The 19542-nt window shown below is 42.3% G+C and overlaps 1 protein-coding gene across 10 annotated transcripts in view; it reads left to right on the top strand.

Moving 5' to 3' along the window:
• The window catches only part of R3HDM1 (R3H domain containing 1), a 129313-nt gene that overhangs the window by 92006 nt on the left and 17765 nt on the right, over window positions 1-19542 (top strand). For all 10 annotated transcript variants that reach the window (XM_044978463.1, XM_044978453.1, XM_044978459.1 and 7 more), the window contains one exon: window positions 14793-14947. In XM_044978463.1, coding sequence (XP_044834398.1) covers window positions 14793-14947 — 155 coding nt within the window. The remainder of the gene's footprint in view (window positions 1-14792; window positions 14948-19542) is intronic.

The raw sequence follows: 19542 nt of genomic DNA on the forward strand, positions 1-19542 counted from the left end.
TGGTCAGTGATTTTTGGGGAATTTCAAGATCTCATAAAGAGGGTTTCTGACACTCGTCAGATTCCATTCAGAGGTCAAGGACTCACAGCACAAACTGGATAGCTTGCAGTCAGCAACACCTCCATGGTGGTATTACTCATTAACGAGGTGCTCCTGGATCCTGCGAAGACTGTGTGGTAAACACGTGATATCGTTCCACCATCATGTAAATCGGTGGATAAAAAGTGTTATGGTCCCCCTAAGGATCTGATTTCTTGTTCTCACACCCTCTGCCTAACTTCCTGGTGGTGGACACAGTAAATGAGCAAGGTAAGCAACACTCCTCCAAGTCTACCCCATATAACAAAGACCAAAAGAGACCGGACCTTTTTGGACAGAAGTTCTGCTCATAAACAACACTACAATTCAGGATCACAAACTATCAGACAATCATGGCCAAATATAATTTTACAAACTAGCCTTTATTGAACATCTGCCACAGGAACAGAGGGAGCAATTTCAATCCATCATCTTAGAGGGCCAGTCATTGGCCAGAACTGCTCTTCGAGCCTCTTTGGATGCTATGGACATTCCTGCCAGGTCCATCTCCACAGTGGTAGTTACGTAGAGGGGATCATGACTCCAACTCTTAGGGTTTCTGAGAGAAGTCCTGAACACTGAGGAGGCCCTCCCTTTTGATGTTTGTAAACTTTTCTCGGAGACCATGGATGAGTCCTTGCATGCACTGAAGGACTAAGGCTACTTTATGATCTCTGGGCATATATATTCCTACAAATAAGACATTTAGTAGGCTTCTCAGAAATTGTGTCATGCTCAGTTCTTTGGATTCCATAGATCCACCGAACCCCGCAGGAAAAGACATACAGTTCAGAGAAAGGGGGCTGCTCACCCGCCCTCCACCACCACCCAGTCATCTTCAAAGCAAGTTTTGACAGGTTGCTTGTCGGATTCAAATCCTCTCACCTCTGGTTTTACAGCTGCATCCATTTGCTCACCTTCTGCCTCCCCCTCTTTGAAGACTGCCTTTCCCATTTCTAGCATGCTTGGGGGTGGATCACTACAGATAAGTGGGTTATAGCGTCCACTTTACATCCCTTGCTCCCTTCATTTTCTTCCCCGTTTCTCTTCAGGGACCCCTCTCATGAGCTTTTATTGAGACGAGACATGAGCATTCTCCTTCAATTTAGGAGCAACACCTCCTTATAAGAGCAAAGGGTTTTACTTGAAGTATTTCCTTGTGCCAGTGAAGGATGGAGAGTGGAGACCAATCTTGGATCTAAGACTTCTGAACAAGTTTGTAAAGTCTCAGATGTTCAGGATGGTGACTCTGGCAAGTATAATTCCTTCAATGGAGGAAGGGGATTGGGTTTTGGCCCTTAACCTGCAAGATGCCTATTTCCATGTAATGATACATCTGTTTCCCAGAAAATACTTACACTTCACTGTAGGCCAGGATCATTTCCAATATTGGGGTTTCCCTTTGACCTTTATTTGGCCCCAATGGTGTTCTCAAAGGTCCTGGGGGTAGTGGCTGCTTACCTCCAACGAGAAGCAATCCTAGTCTTCCCATACTTAAATGACTGGCTACTCAAGGGCATTCTTACAAGCAGTGCTGTCTTCCACCCAAATGACCCTTGCTCTTTTCCAGGAGTCTGATCTCCAGCCGAATATAAAAAAAATCACATTAACTCCTGTACAGAAGATACAGTTTGTAGGGGGATCTTTGGGCTTGTTGACACAGCGCCTACCTTCCCTTAGACAGATTCATAACTTTGTCAAGTCTGGTAGGATCAATTCAGAGGAGCCCTTGGACCACAACAAGGAACTGTTTTCAGCTCTTGAGACACATGGTATCTTGCACCTTTGTGACCGACCACACACGACTTATGCCTCCGCTGCTTCCAGGGTTGGCTCAGAATGTCCTATTCTCCAGCCAGGCAAACCTTGGACTGGCTTGTGACGGTTCCTCTACGGAAGAGGAATTTCCTAGACTGATGGAGAGATCAACTCAGCTTCTGGGCAGGCATTCCTTTCTGTTGCCCGGCTCCATCAATGACTTTAACAACACATGGATCACTGTTGGGATGTGGAGCTCACCTCAATGCCCTCATTACTAAGAGCAGATAGACAACTCAGGAAACCAATCTCCACATGAGTCTGTGGGAACTCAAGGCAGTCAGGAGCACCTGCCTTCATTTCCTACCCCTCCTCAGGGTCACGACAGACAATGTATCTTGCATATTCTATATCAACAAGCAAGGACAAGCGAGATCCTTCCCTCCCTGTGCGCCGAAGTCAGGCAACTATGAAACAGGTGTATAACTCCTCAGATCTACTTCCCAGGTATTCAGAACACCGCAGCTGACATTCTCAGCAGATGCTTCTCCCAGGACTACAAATGGGAGCTAGGCAGTATATTCCAAGGATGGGGACTGCCAGAGGTGGCTCTCTTCACCACCTCCAGAAACAATAAATGCCATCTCTTCTGCTGAAGAGGGGGATGGGACCACCGCTCTTTATGGGCTGCCTGTCGTCCATTTTGGACGAAGGGTCTGCTTTGTGTTTCTTCCAACACCTCTGATACTAAAAGTGATTAACAAAATCAGACAGGACAAAGCCAGTTATCCTTACAGTGCTGACCTGACTGAGACAAGCTCAGTCTCCATACCTGCTTCATCCATGCATCCAACCACTGTTCAAGCTTTGGACCACTCTTGGTCTGCTTTCACAGGCTATGGGTTGTGCTTCACCTCAACCTGGGGTTCTCTACCTGAGGGCATGGTTCCTCTGTGGCTCATGGGATTAGAATCTTCCTGCTCTGCAGAAATGCAGAGGTGTTGTTGAAGAATAGAAAAAAGTCAGCCTGTACTACTTACCTGCAGAAATGGAAGAGAGTCTTCGATTGGTGTTGCCACTGCCACCCTCTGCCTGAATCTCTGCAGCCTTCAGTCATCCTAGATTAACTGTTGGATCTAAAGAAATCGGGGTTATCAGTTAGCTCGATTAAGGTCCATTTGGCCACAGTATCAGCCTTTCATCCTCCAGTAGACGAGTTCTTGATATTTCCTCACCCCATGTTGTCTAGGTTAATTAAGGGTTTGGGAAATCTCTACTCCCAGATTAAAGACCCTACCCTGACCTGAGACCTCAACCTGGTATTTAGATACCTTATGAAACCTCCATTTGAACCAATGGCAACCAGTTTTCTGCTCCAAGATCAGCCTTTTTAGTAGCCATCATGTTGGTCCATAGGGTTGGGGAGATTGGAGCCTTGCTGGCAGATCTCTTCCACCCCACTCCCTTACAATGTTCTTTAAGGGCAAATTCTTTTTACACCCACACCCTAAATTCCTGAACTGGAATCCATCTTTAACCTGGTGCTTTTCCATTTAGAAGGAGGGGTAGGAACCCAGAGAGGGACAAAGGATTCCCGCCTTGTGCAAAGTTATATCAGGGGGTGAAACAGAACAAAGGGGGCTGCAATCATGAGAAATCCCCTAGCTACCACCTGAGCTGGAACAAGGGCGATACCAGGGGAAAGGGTTGTGCCCAGACTAGGAAGGTGTCCAGTCTGTGATAGAAGCTTATTGAAACATCTGAGGGTGAGATTTTATCATTCCGTTTCCTTACTGTATTAGGTGTAGACATGCATGTTTTATTTTATTTGCTTGGTAATTCACTTTGTTCATAGAATCATAGAAAATCAGGGTTGGAAGGGACCTCGGGAGGTCTAGTCCAACCCCCTGCTCAAAGCAGGACCAATCCCCAACTAAATCATCCCAGCCAGGGCTTTGGCAAGCCTGACCTTAAAAACCTCTAAGGAAGGAGAGTCCACCACCTCCCTAGGTAACCCATTCCAGTGCTTCACCACCCTCCTAGTGGAAAAGTTTTTTTTCTGATATTTAACCTGAACCTCTCCCACTGCAACTTGAGACCATTACTCCTTGTTTTGTCATCTGTTACCACTGAGAACAGTCTAGATCCATCCTCTTTGGAACCCCCTTCCAGGTAGTTGAAAGCAGCTATCAAATCCCCTCTCATTCTTCTCTTCTGCAGACCAAACAATCCCAGATCCCTCAGCCTCTCCTCGTAGGTCAGGTGCTCCAGCCTCCTAATAATTTTTTGTTGCCCTCCACTGGACTCTTTCCAATTTTTCCACATCCTTCTTGTAGTGTGGGGCCCAAAACTGGATGCAGTTCTCCAGATGAGGCCTCACCAATGTCAAATAGAGGGGAATGATCATGTCCCTCGATCTGCTGGCAATGCCCCTACTTATACAGCCCAAAATGCCGTTAGCCTTCTTGGTAACAAGGGCATATTGACTCATATCCAGCTTCTCGTCCACTATAACCCCTAGATCCTTTTCTGCAGAACTGCTGCCTAGCCACTTGGTCCTTAGTTTGTAGCAGTGCATGGTATTCTTCCATCCTAAATGCAGGACTCTGCACTTGTCCTTGTTGAACCTCACCAGATTTCTTTTGGCCCAATCCTCTAATTTGTCTAGGTCCCTCTATCCTATCCCTACCCTCCAGTGTATCTACCACTCCTCCCAGTTTAGTGTCATTTGCAAACTTGCTGAGGGTGCAGTCCATGCCATCCTCCAGATCATTAATGAAGATATTGAACAAAACCTGCCACAGGACCAACCCTTGGGGCACTCTGCTTGATACCGGTTGCCAACTAGACATGGAGCCATTGATCACTACCAGCTTTCTATCCACCTTATAGTGCATTCATCCAGCCCATATTTCTTTAACTTGCTGGCAAGAATACTGTGGGAGACCGTATCAAAAGCTTTGCTAAAGTCAAGGAATAACATGTCCACTGTTTTCCCCTCATCCACAGAGCCAGTTATCTCATCATAGAAGGCAATTAGGTTAGTCAGGCATGTCTTGCCCTTGGTGAATCCATGCTGACTATTCCTGATCACTTTCCTCTCCTCTAAGTGCATCAGAATTGATTCCTTGAGGACCTGCTCCATGATTTTTCCAGGAACTGAGGTGAGGCTGACTGGCCTGTAGTTCTGGATCCTCCTCCTCCTTTTTTAAAGATGGGCACTACATTAGCCTTTTTCTGGTTTTGTCTGTTACTTGGAACCACTTAAATCCTACTTTTTGTATTTAATAAAATCACATTTTACTTATTAATTAACCCAGAGTATGTATTAATACCTGGGGGGAGGGGGCAAACAGCTATGCATCTCTCTCTCTCAGTGTTATAGAGGGCGAACAATTTATGAGTTAATCCTGTATAAGCGTTATACAGGGTAAAATGAATTTATTGGGGGTTTGGACCCCATTGGGAGCTGGGCATCTTAGTGTTGAAGAAGGAACACTTCTTAAGCTGTTTTCAGTTAAGCCTGCAGCTGTTGGGGGACGTGTTTCAGACCTAGGTCTGTTTGTAGCAGGCTAACATGTCTGGCCCAAACCAGGCAGGGTTCTAAGTCCCAAGATGCCAGGGAAAACAGGCTTAGAGGTAGTCCCAGCACATCAGTTGGCATTCCCAAGGGGTTTTCTGTGATCCATCCCATCACACCCTACCAAACTGAGAATTAACACATTACTTTTAATTGTATTGCTTAATAGCTGTCAATTTTATTTGTATTATGAAGTTTTTAATAACTATAAAACAGCTTTCCAATGACCTGTTTGTTTTTTTTACAAATATTTGTTGTTTATATTTGTGATACAGACTAACATGGCTACCACTCTGAAACCTTTCAGAAAACATTGTAACTGAAGCGTATTTGTTTAATGTTGTGGAATGGTTTGGCCTTTTTTGTGAGCTGTTGGATTCGGGGCCGTAACACTGTCTGAGAGGGTTACATTTCTCACAGTGAACCGGTCTCTTTTTCAGCTGCTTCCTCGCTTCCTTTTAAAGGGGTTTCAGGTGTGTGTTTGACTTATATGCTGCCTTTTAATCAAATAGTTTACAACCTGCTTGTCCAAAATGTGTCATGAGCATAAAAAAACGTAAGGAAGATGGTGCTTCAGCTAATTGAGGAAGCGACTCATGTCGGGGGGGTGTAACTGTGATTTGTCTAAGAGGGAGTTAAAACCAGCCTCTGCTGTACAACCTCTAACTCTGAAGATTACCACTAGTTATTATTTGTCTGAATTTTTCTAAGCACATTTTTTTGTTAATTTTTTCATAGAAAGTAATATTTCTCTCTCTTAATGTTTTTTCTGCATTAGGTGGTGATCCAGGTGCCATAAACAAGATGTTATTTAAGTTAACAGATAAATTAAAATATTGTTAATTACTTTGCTGAGCAAATATTAAGAAGCATATGTTCTTTTATTGTAGCTGCTAGTTCAGAATATTTCTGAAAATAAAACCATCTGTTCCAGGCGCAACCTTTTTCTGCTGAGTGCTGCATTTCTGTCATGCCACTTCCTATGCCGAGGTGGAATCGTAACTCTAAAAATAGAACCTTTTTTTTTTTTTAAACCCTCTGGGGAACCTTCTTAGCAATCAATTTATATTGTCCTAGTTATTCTCTCAGCTTGCAAAATTAATTCTCTTTCTGGAAGTGCAGAAGAGACTGAAAAATATTCATAGCTACATTGCAGTTGCTTGGAAACGAGAATTTTAGTTTGCAGCACTATTAATTGCATCCATCATATCCTGTAGCTTCAATATTTATAGTTACTCACAGTATACTGCTTTTTAGGTGCCTTACATCATCTAGTAACTGAATAAATTGAGGCATCTCATTTATTTAAAAAAAAATCTGTAAGGATAATTAAGGCATGGGAAGTTTATATATAGTTCAGAATCACAGATTTCTTCATACTAAATAAAACTGTAAGTGCTGTCTTTGGGAAGTTCCTTAATATTGATTCAAAGTACACCTCTACCCCGATATAACGCCACCGGATATAACACAAATTCGGATATAATGCGGTAAAGCAGTGCTCCGGGGATGGTGGGGCTGTGCGCTCTGGCAGATCAGATCAAGTTCGATATAACGCAGTTTCACCTATAACGCGGTAAATTTTTTTTGCTCCCGAGGACAGCGTTATATCGAGGTAGAGGTGTATAAATTAAATGGCATTGATATGACAAACTGAAAATATTTATGTGCAGTGCCTGTCTTGTATTTTGAATCTAATGCACAGATATACTGTCTAGATTTTCTTGAATAATGGAACTAAGATTCAACTGCATAATTTTTGGAAGCTAATATCCTAATATACTGATTGTTCTATCACATTCAGATTTCAGTGCTGCTCCTTTTCACAAACCAGTATGAATAAAACCAATTTACAGTGTTCATTCGAATGGCTGATAATACTCTGAATATTTCTTAATCATTTTTGTGTGTTTATCTGATGCCCTTTTGTGATCTTTCTAAATGAATACATGTTTGTCTTAATTGCAGTTTGTTTGTATATGAACTACATTATGCTGCGTTTATCCTAGGAAGAGTCTGAATGAATTGATTTGCTATGTTCATGTATTGATCAAGAACATTTTGGTGCTAGTAAAAATACCAAAACCCAACTTGAGTGGCATAGTGGGGACAAGTTCTATGGAAACTTCACCCACATATGCATGCCAATATAGCTCAGTCATGACATGCCCCAATTGCAGTGCAGTATTTGACTTTGATTTTCACAAAGAGACTGTCAGTTACCAGGATGTGGGGAGTCAGGCCTAGTGTCTAAAGTCAGAGTCTAGTGGTTAGAGCTGGAGTGAGGCAAGGCAGGAGTAACAACCATGGTTTTCCTGTAAACATTCATTTAAATCAGTTATTTTAACAGCTATCATTTGTGCTCTTTCCCTAGTGCAGGGTGGCCAACCTAAGCCTGAGAAGGAGCCAGAATTTACCAATGTACATTGCCAAAGAGCCACAGTAATACATCAGCAGCACCCCCATCATCTCCCCCTCTCCTCAGCCCCCGCTCCCAGCACCTCCCACCCCCTGGCAGCCCTGCTGATCAGTGCCTCCCCTTCCCTCCCCACACCTCCCGATCAGCTGTTTTGTGGCATGCAGGAGGCTCGGGGGAGGAGTGAGGGCACAGCAGGCTTAGGGGAGGGGGTGGGAAAGAGTGGAGTGGGGGCAGGGCCTATGGCATAGCGAGGGGTTGAGCAGTGAGCACCCCTCAGCACATTGGAAAGTTGGCAACTGTAGCTCCAGCCCCGGAGTCGGTGCCTATACAAGGAGCCACATACAGTGGAGTTGCATCTTGCATGGGGGTTAGGTTCTAAAGTCAGCGTGTAAGGCAAAAATCACATATAGCCCATAAAGTACAGTGATTTTGTGTATACAACCCTGTATAGTAATAAGTATAATGTATATAGTAATGTACAGTATATAATACAGTACATATGCAAAATATAATTGTACAGTACTGTATTTTTAATTACAGGGGGTAATTACAAGGGGTCATCAGGGCTTGATGTTGATCCAGGAGACGGATGTGATGGAGAGCTTGGGTGACAGAGAGCAAGGCGTAGATGAAGTGGTTGGCTCTGGTTCAGCTCAAGAAGTTGATTGCGTAGGCTCATCTGCTGCTGGTTGTTTTTCCTTGAAAAACATGGTGATCGGCAACTGTCGCTGTTGTCTCTTGACCTGCTCAAACATTTCTTGATACAGTCTCAAATTGTCCGTAATACTACCTGTGATTTTGAGGCTTCGTTCCATAGAGGGATCATATTCAGAAATTAAATCGTTCAAGTGTTTCGCTGCTTGGAACACTTCAGCAAATTTATGAAGATTCCAACTTGCTGGCTCTTCTTGTTTGTCATCATCTTCATCTTCTGTAGACGATGTTATCAGTTCCTCTAACTCTTTGTTAGTCAGTGTTTCTCTGTGGCTCTCAATTAATTCTTCAATTTCTTCCTCAAGGATGTTGTCGAAGCCATCACCACCCACTTGCCTGCTCACCTGAACAATGCGTTTCATTTCTTTGTCAATGGTCGGGAAACTCTTAAAATCATTCACACATTCTTTCCATAGGTTTCGCCAACGTGCATTGACTGTTTCAGGCTTGATTGCATCCATTGCCTGTTTAATATAAGTGATGCCATTGGCAATGTTGAAGGACTTCCAACACTCCATCACATTAAGATTGCGATCAGCATCCATAGCACTATGTATCTGCGAGAACATAAGCTTCATGTACATGGCCTTGAAACAGCAAATCACGCCTTGGTTGAGAGGATGGAGGTGGTATTGGGGGGGAAGAAAGACGACTTCAACGTCGTTATGTGCAAACTGGAGTGCTGCAGGGTGGCCAGGAGCATTGTCTACGATCAGCAACACTTTAAGGTCAAGTCCTTTCTCTTCGAGGTACCGCGTGACCTCCGGAATGAAACACTTGTGGAACCAATCCAGAAATAATGCTGCTTTCACCCAAGCCTTTTTATTTGATTGCCAGAACACAGGCAGGAGGTTTTTGTTCTTGCTTTTTAAGGCACGGGGATTTGCAGCCCTGTAGAGCAAGCCCGGCTTTATTAAATGCCCAGCCGCATTGCCACAAAACAGTCACACGGTCTTTAGCTGCTTTGAAGCCAGGGGCTTGTCTTTCTGATTTTGAAATGTAAGTGCGGTTGGGCATTTTGTTCCAAAAGATCCCAGTCTTGTCAGCATTAAGAACTTGTTCCAGAAGATAGCCCTTTTCTTCTATGATTTTCTTTATTGTTCGGGGTAAGGTTTTGCTGCCTGTTCATTGGCAGATGCAGCTTCACCAGTAGTCTGCACATTTTTGAGGTTGAAGCGGTTCCTAAAACTGTTAAGCCAGCCTTGCCTGACTTTGAATTCCTTCTCATCAGAAGGTTGTCCCTCTTCGGCAGGAGGTTTGAACAGCACATAGAGGCTAAGAGCCTTTTCTCGCAACGTGTTGCCATCGATAGGCACACGTTTACGGTTCATGTCGTCCAGCCATATGTTTAATGCCTTTTCAGTCTTCACTAAAGTCTTATCACACACCTGGCTCATCACCTTAGCAGTTATTGGAGCACTTGATGCCACGGCTTGACGAATTTCTCTCTCTCAAATCTTGATGGCACAGATGCTAGATTCGTTGCGGCCATATTTATGCGCCACGTTGGAGACAGACATACCGTCTCTCAATAAGTCCAACACAGCCAGTTTTTCCTCTAGCGTTGGAACAGATCGCTGTTTCTTCGGTTAAGCACCAGATGAAGTAGTTGGCTTGTGTTTAGGGGCCACGTTGTACGAAAAATACATATCTTTAATCACAAGAATCACACTCAGTGCGGCAAGATGCTCACACTATGAGAGGCATGTGGGAACTGAGACCGACTGAGGGAACAGCAGATGCACGTGTCCCATCTCACGTTCACTCCGGGGCATATGCTCATTGGGTGGAATCACCCGCACTATTTACAGGTATCCTGTTGGTTTTTTGGGGGGGGTTGCAGCGCACGTATAGTTGAATTTGCATAAGTTAAATGCGTGTATGATGCAACTCACCTTTATTAACTTCTGAAGAGCCGCATGTGGCTTCTGAGCCACAGGTTGACCACCCCTGCCCTAGTAGAAAGCAAATCCACCTTGAGCCCTTGTATGAAACTTGCTTCTTTTGTTTGTGGGGCTAAGTTGGGGGAAAACATCATTTTATGTGGTCAGTTGTGGTCACAGGTGCAGTGTTTTGATTTATAAGGGTAAGGTTCTCTTTGCAGGACAGAAATATACTAGTTCTGTCCCTAATGCTTGATCGCATTCATCATGAAGTTACTATATTTCATAAAATGTTGATTTGAATTGGTTTCCATCAAATCTTGTTGATACTTTAAACAAAAATATGAGTACTTTTATTAATCTGATCTCCATTGTCCTTTAGAAATTCTTGTTCTCTTAATTTAAAATATGTATTGGCATATGGAAATTGCCATACTAGTTTGCACTCAATATTTGTCTAGTCCAGCATTCTGTCTCCAACAGTGATCAACACCAGATGCTTCAGAAGAAGGTTCAATAAACCCTGCAGTTACACAGGTGTAGAATAATCTCTCCTCCCACATTAGATTTCTTCCTCATGTTTCTTCCAAAATTTGTTAACAAGAATTTCCAGAGCTACAGTACTTAATGCCATCTATATAATTATCTAGTCCCTTTTTGAGTGTTGCTGAGTTTTTTGGCCTCTCAGCATCCTCTGCCAATGAGTTCCACAATCTAATTATGCATTGTGTGAAAAGCATTTCTTTTTATCAGTTTTGAATCTTCCACCTTTTAACATTCATTTAATATCCCCTTGCATTATTAGATGGGGAAAACAGATGCTGCTTTCTCTTCTATTAGCCATTCTTTATACTTTTTATTATGTCTTCTTATTCATCTCTTTTCAAAGGTAAACAATGCCAGTCTCTTTAATCTCTTTCCATACAAGTTCTTCCATGCTCAAAAATGTTCATTGTCCTTCACTGAATGACCTCTAATTCTACAATATCCATGTACACATGTATGTATTTGTAAAAGGTTTTGTTTTATAGTTTTGCATGACTAATCATTTGAATGCGTGTAAGCAATGTGCTGTTTACATATAGGTATTTCTCTAGCAATCATCATGTTTTCTGAGCACCTTGTAAAATTAATGGTACATCACTTACTCTTCTCCCTTCTCCTAAGTTACTGAGTGAATTCGAGATACTATTTCCAGAAAGGTGGAAAATACACTAGATACATCTTGGGAAGTGACCAACACTTCAAATAGAAGAGCAGGCTTTTATTAGAGCTGAGTCATTGCCATTTTTGTCCGTATGGATTTTAATGATTTTATATGCAATACAGGTGGCCTTTACACACTGTTTCATTCTGTTTTGTATGTTCATCCCAGTGTGATCCTGATGTAAATCACTGTGAAATCAGGCAAGTTTCATTGCTCTTCTTGCATTGCACATAGGTTTCTAATGAAACTGGAAGTGGGACTGGCAGACAGATTTCTGAATTCTTCGTTACAGGCAAAGTCCCATGTATGATTTTTACAGCTGTGTAAATTTCATGTAGTTCCCCTTTTTATTTTGTGCTCCATTTTCATTTTTAATTGATTCTTTAGTCCCTTAGATGGTGAAGATGTCACTGTATCATATTTGTAAGGTTATCAACCTACAGCATCAGTTACCCTTCAGTTCTATGCTACCACCTTTTCTGACAGGGCTGCAGGTGTACCATTGGCACTGTATGTAAATATTTGATAATAAGTTGTATTCTAGTGGAAGTAAAAAGTTGTTCGATCTCAGTCCACTGTCAGGGAACAATTGGCTGACTGATGTCCAAAGAATCAGAGTATGTCAGTTGAATTTGCCCTGCCACCAGTTTCTTAATGACCTTTCCCAGAAAAGGGGAGGCTTAGAGACCAGATGATAATTGGCAAGGTTATTTTAAATAAAGTGATCTGTTGCAAGCAAGGACTGAATTATTGCATGTTTGAGGGCTGCTGGCAACTTATCCTCTTTAACCTTGCCAATAATGAGCTTGGGTATTCCCTACTGGTTTTTGTCAGTTCACACATGGCTGAATGGCTCTCACATTTCACAAATAGAACCTCTTCCAATTAGGAGCCTGGATGAAATTCATCCTGGGAGGATGGTGTGCTTATATTCTTCTATCATGTTACTATTTTGAGAGCTCCTGAGTCTGACAGTCTTGTCCATGACGTAGATGTGAGAGCTTCCGCCACTGAGCAGCACTTAGCCTTGAATTTCCACTGCCTTTGTATTTTCTATATTTTGCACCCACTTCTTGATTTGATAGCATTTCACGCTCACGTTGCACACGTACAAAGTAGTAGAGAATCAGGTGATGTTGATTCAGAAACTGGTTGGAAGCAAACTGGGTTGATTAGGTGACCTACCAGTAGAAATGATTCCACTGAGCAGGATTTGCCTACATAATAGCAGAGAAGAAGGATCTCCTGACATCCACCTTAGCCTTGGCACAAGAACCTAAACACTCTTTATGTCAAGAGTCATCCTTCCATCAGTACTTCAGTTTCTTCACCTCTCACTTCGTTGGTTGCAGGTGATTGGTAAACCATGGCAAACTGAGAGGGTGATGCAAAGGGGAAGAGTTGCCTGGACCTTGTGACATCTGTAATCATGGACAACAAATTGCTGTAATGTTCCCATCAGACTGTCCATAAGCAGAACAGTTTTTTTCCAGAGAGCTTTAGAAAACCAGCAAAATCTATCAATATATTTGGGTGGACCATGAAAACAATGCTATATTATTATTTTATTTATGGAGCTGATCACAGTAATAAAGACTAATGGAGTTTGAAGTTGTTATAACACACAACATTTTTCTTCTAAGGTTCTTGTGGTTTTCATCATCATTGTGATGTTAAAATTGTGGTATTTTTGCAGAAACTTCCTTAAGGTTTTTTTTTTTTTAGTTTTTTAAAAGTTTAGGCTTGTTGAAAATAAAAGTGCTTCTGACAGGGAAAACTAACGAAATTCACTTGCTTACAAGTCAAATCAATGAGAGATGTTATTTTGTTATTGATACACTGTGTAATTCACATTAGCATTAATGAGAATTACTTACATGTCTTAATGATAGAATAGCCTCTTTTTAGTATTGTGCAGGCAGTTACTGTATAACTATCCGACATTGTTCAGTGGCACTTGGAAAATGGTAATTGTCACCATATTGGTATTGCTGTCGTCACCGGAGAGTAACTGATTTGTGTTTGGTATTTCGTGGTGTAGACAAATGGATCCAAATGATCTTAATCCTCTGTATACACTGTAAATTCCACTCTCACCAAGCTGCCAGAGATGAAGGGTCAATGGTTTATTTTTGTTTGCTTTGAATAGTTGTTCCTTTTTGAGAACTCCTACTAGTACTGTTTATAAAACCTAATGGTTCTTATTAGGCAACTGAGACTTCTCTAAAGGTGGAATAACCAGTTTTTAAAAGGACACAGCTGGATTAATGTTCATATATTTAAAGCAACAACAAAAAATTTCCTTACCAAAGAGACGAATAACCTCTTAAATTATTAACATTAATGGAATTTACAAAATCAAGCTTAATTTTTTACATTGATTGCTTGAAGAATAAACACTAAAACTTTTTTTTTGTATAGTCTGTTTCTACTGTATTTCATTTTCAGGTTATGTATATCCCAATGCTGCAATGTCTGGATTATAAAGAGTGCATGGGACTGTTTTGTTTTTGTTTTTAATTTTTCATTAGACTTTAGAGTAAAACATTGGAAACCTATCTAGATGAGGAGGTCTCTGAATTACTAAATAGAATTCTTTCCCAGGTGTCTGGCTGGTGGGTCTTGACCATATGCTCAAGGTCTAACTGATTGCCATATTTGGGTTTAGGAAGCAATTTTCTCTCAGGCCAGATTGTCGGAGACCCTGGGGGATGGGTGGAGGTGCGGGTGGGGTTTGCCTTCCTATGCGGCATGGGTCACTTGCTTGTTTGAACTAGAGTAAATGGTGGATTCTCTGTAATTTAGACTTAAAATCAAGATTTGAGGACTTCAGTAACTCATCAGAGGATATGGATCCATTACAGAAGTGAGTGAGTGAGGTTTTGTGGCTTGTAGGAGGTGAGACTAGATCATGGTGGTCCCTTTTGGCCTTACAGCCTGAGTCTATTACTCTTTTTAGTTTTGTAAATATTTGCTCTTCCAAAAGATACATTTAGGATTAAGTCTGGCCTGACATCCCGATGAGAAAGTTCTATTAGCTGTCTTAACAAAACTATAACCTTTTCATATGTACATCTATGTGTAAAACATGTTATAGATGCAATGTAATGTAATTGTTTTCAAAACAAGATTTAAATATTTGTGTAACTACAGGCTACCAAGTTATGCCTAACCAGCAGCAAGCCTACCAGGGGTTGGTTGGAGTTCAGCAGTCTCAGAATCAAAATCTAGTCAGTAGCCAACACAACAACATTGGAAATCAGATACAGGGTGTGATTGTTCCTTATACTTCAGTGCCATCTTATCAGGTAAGTTATCTTTACAGAACTTCCTTGTCATTTGTTTTAATATTTAAAGCAATTTAAAAAAATCTGAACAACTTTGTAGGCTGAAAAAAGCTCCAGCAGGAGCTTGCGTATTTTAAAAAGGTAATGTGAAATGTCTGAAGCAGGAGCATTACAAATACACAACTTTCCATTAAATAGTTGCACGGAGGGCCTGGGTGTTACAGTCAAAGTATAGCATTAAATATCGTGTAGAGTACATGAAACCAGAGCTGTTAAAACTTCTGCATTTTGTTGTTTTTTGTCTTCTGTTACAGAAAAATCTCCTGATTAATTCTTAGAATTCCTAGAACTCAAACTTTGAAATCCCTATAACCAAGCTTTTGCATTGTTTTGGGGGGAAAGAGAACATTTTGACATTACTTGGCACTATTGCAGCTATTGTCATCACTAGTCTTCCTTGCTATTATGTAGAACTCAAGTCAGTTAATCATGGAGGTTATCACTTAATTTCTATAGCAGAGCTACTTCCCTTGGTGGAATAATTGATGTATGGTAAATGGGGAGCAGAGAATTTTCTAAGTAGAATAATTATATGATATGCCTCGTGTAAATTTTTTCAGTCGCCAGCCCTCTATTTTGCCCAATCACATTATGCCATTCTCTGATCCTCCTAAGTTTCATCTTAAATACTTGTTTCACTTTAAGAAGCACTGGTATAACCCTTATGTTAAGGTAACATTCTGGAATGAAGCAGAGGCACAAACATTTAATATTCAAATGTGTAACTTCTCACTTCTAAAGCTCTTTTGATGCAAAGATCTTTTAACACTTTACAAAATGTTGCTAAGTGTCATTTCTGTTTTACAGAAGGAGAAACTCAGGTGACTTGCCTGAGTTCACGCAGCGTGACACTGGTAGAGTTGGGAATAGGGCAAAGGCCTTCCAACTCCCAGTATGTTGTATTTAAAAAAAAAGCCTATTTCACTAAAGCCTTTTTCAACAGTTGCCCTGAGTAGTTGGGTTGGATCTGATTAAAAAACGACAAAAAACCCTCATACTTCAGTCCCTCAAAACATTTTAGTGTAGAGTTTCCAGCATCCTGTCTTGATATTTGTAGTCAGCTATTGTTTCAATGGGAGGGAGGGATAGCTCAGTGGTTTGAGCATTGGTCTGCTAAACCCAGGGTTGTGAGTTCAATTCTTGAGGGGGCCACTTAAGGATCTGGGGCAAACATTAGTACTTGGTCCTGCTAGTGAAGGCAGGGGACTGGACTGGATTCAATGACCTTTCAAGATCAGTTCTAGGAGATGGGTACATCTCCAATTATTTATTTAGGTAGTTAAATGTATAACTGTTTATTCATCCCCTTTATTAAATCTTGTACAAATAGTCAATGTAGGCTGTCTTTAAAGTTTCTTGGGATTTGGATCTTAATCAGCTTTTCCATAAAGATGGCATACATTGAGCATTCTTCAAGTGGTCATCCACATGCAATCCATTCATGGTACACATGCACCTCAAGCATGCAAGATAAAATTATTTTGGCCAGCGGTGTCCATTGGGCCCCTCCACCTCCACACCCACCCAAGGGCATAAAGGGCAAAGTAGGCCCAACCATCGCTCAGTTATTTCTTACCACACGTGGCAGTGAGACAGAACCGCTGCAATGTCCACCTGCTTCTCTGTGGATTGTGCTAGTTTAGTGTTAGCGGTTAGTTAGACTAGTTGCCTTTTGGTAGCACATGCAAAAATCTTATAAGGCTGGAACTCACTCCCTGCCCTCTTCCTTACAGGAGTTCTATCAAAGTGACAGAAGTGAAACCCCCGGGGATTGAAACCAGCACTTTTGTGAAGCTTTAATGCCACTTAATGATGGGCACTCGAGGTGCCTGTTTTGTTTAGGGGTCATGCCCCCCGTCCGCTAAGCAGGCTCAAAAAGCTAGAGAAGCCCACTTAAGATTGTTCCTTCTATAGCATTATATGTGAGCCTCCTTGGATGTCGAAAGGAAGGATGCAGCTAGACCTCAGTACTCCGGTCTGTCTGCTTACACGAGGCACATGACTCATAATTCTGACTTGTCTCAGGCTCAAAATTCAAGGAGCAGCCAACAGCTGTCTGAGAAGGATCCCTCTGGTGCCCTGGTGTTAGAGCTGGAAGTACCCACTAACCGTGCAGACTGCTCCTCTCTCAGTACCAGTCATTGAGTACTTGGCCCCTCAGGACTCAGCGCTTCTCTACAGGCAACCTTGGAACCATGTTCCTTGGTCCTCAGCACATCAGTAGCTAGTGTGTTGGTACCTAAGGCATATACTGTGCCAAGTGATTTATCTGTGAGTCTGGTGCTGGCTCTTTTGGTCTGAGAGATTGAGGGTGGCGATAGCTAAGTCATCAGATTTTGAGAAGTCGCCCTGATAGTTAAAGCGGGTATTTCTGGTACCAACTGCACCCACTACTCTGTTAAGGAGAGAACAACAGAGCCAGGGCATTCCTGAGAGGATGCCCTTTCCTTGACAGAGGTGTACATCATCATCATCATCCCTGTCAGGGCATAGTAGGGACTCTTCACCTGCATACCCTTCTTCCCCTGTTTGGGGAGAGTGGGAGAGACTCTGGGGAGCAATCTGTAAGGGGCAGCAGGGCTTATAGAGGACATCCCTCCTGGTGTCCCCTAACTCCTCCACCCATGCTGTATTGGCCTATTGGATGCCCTGCAGGAGTGCATCTATATTCTCTTTAGACTGTATTATTGGCCCCTGCCAGAGTTTGATTATTCTTCCCCAAGGGGCAATATAGACCAAACAGCTAGGCCAGCTATTGCAGCCTCAGATTCTGGAAAGGTTGGAGGAGGAAAGTGATTAGTAGTATTTTTAAGAGGAAGAACAGCTCAAACCCATTGCAGTCTCCTCATCCTCTCACGACAAGGCAGTAAATCACCCAACATCATCTCCAGTTGATGACTTCAAGGCATTCCAGGACCTCGTCAGGCACATGGCAGAGACTCTGTGTATACCTGTGGAAGTGGTGCAGGAGAAACCTCTCAAACTCCTGGACATCTTATGTCTTCCCATGCCTGGCAGTTTTGCCATGCTTGTATTGTTGGAACATGTGTAAGACCTGTGACATGCCAATATACATTCCATCCACATCCAAGTGAGCTGACAGGAGGTCCCACCCATTACCAAGGTCACTTGTGGTAGCTGCCATGTAAGAGAGGCCGAAGCAGCAGGGGCCTCCCAAATGCTAACCTAGGGAAAAAGACCCCAGTAGTCTGGATGCATTCAGATACAACTCTGTCTGCCAGCTAGCAGACACACATAGCTAAGTACCAAGTGCTTCTGTTCAATTATAATTATTTGAATTGGGACAAGTGTCTGAATTTGTGGGCAGGCTACCTCAAGAACACCAAGAGGAACTAAAGACGATCATGCCCAAAGGACAGCTGATATTTTACACTTCCTTACAGGCTGCACTGGGTGCATCTGACATAGCGGTGTGTACTGTGGACCTCCCTGGAAATCTATGAAGATTGGAGCCAAGGAGATCTTCTGAGACACCTCTGTAGCCAAACAACAATTCAGGACCTATCCTTTGAAGGCAACAAACTCTTTAATTTAAAGACAGATAAGGCTTTCCATTCCTTAAATGATCTAGAGTGCCTCTGTTTCCTGAGCCGTTATGTTCCAGATGGAAGCAAGTATTACCAGATATTTTCTTCAAGCAGCATTCCTCTGCCAGCTCAAAGGATCTCACAACTGCCAAGAAAGAAGCAGAGGTTTCAGCAACAACAGCTCCTCCTTTTCCTCTACTGCTGCTTGTTTGAAGAATGTTACTATTTTTGAACTCTGCAGGACAGCTACATGGACTTCAGTCCACACATTCACAAGACGACTCTTTTTTGTAAAGGTTTCTACATTGGATGCCTACTTTGGTATGGCTATCCTGCGGTCATTGTTTAAGTAAAACTTCTACTATCCATTTCCAAGCAAACAGACAACTGCTTGTTAGTCACCAACAGTGAAATCCACATGGACAATTGCTCAAAGAAGAAAGTTATTTACCTTTACAGTAACTGTGGTTCTTTGAGATGTGTTGTCCAAATGAATTGCACATTCTGTCTTCCTTCCTTGCTATTACAGTGTCTTAGCCCTGTGGGACTCTGTATGGGCGAAGGCACTAAGGGACAGTCGGGCCCACACTGCCCTATGTGCCCTTATATGGCACGGTACATCTGGGATGACAGGTATGGCCACAATGGACACTGCTGGCCAAAAGAATCCAATCTCTTATGCATGAGGACAGCATGTCTCCAATAACGACAGTTACTATAAGGTAAGTAACTGTTCTTTCACTGCCCCAGGGATTCACCAACACATGAGTCTCTTTCATCCTGACATTTTTGAGGAATTTGGCTCATCTCTCCATGAGGATTGTACATCTCCTATATTTTTTTCATTTGTTTTCGTATCTGTATCTTACACTCACACATTCACCTGCACCTTTACCACTACTACTCTGCAGTCCACACTCTTAAGGTTACCAGTTTATTTTCTGTCAAATAACAGGCTTAGGCTTTCTGTCTTACCCTCCAAGCAAAATGGCATCATGTTTGCCCCTT

Source organism: Mauremys mutica, chromosome 10 (assembly GCF_020497125.1).
Source record: "Mauremys mutica isolate MM-2020 ecotype Southern chromosome 10, ASM2049712v1, whole genome shotgun sequence".
NCBI lineage: Eukaryota > Metazoa > Chordata > Testudines > Geoemydidae > Mauremys > Mauremys mutica.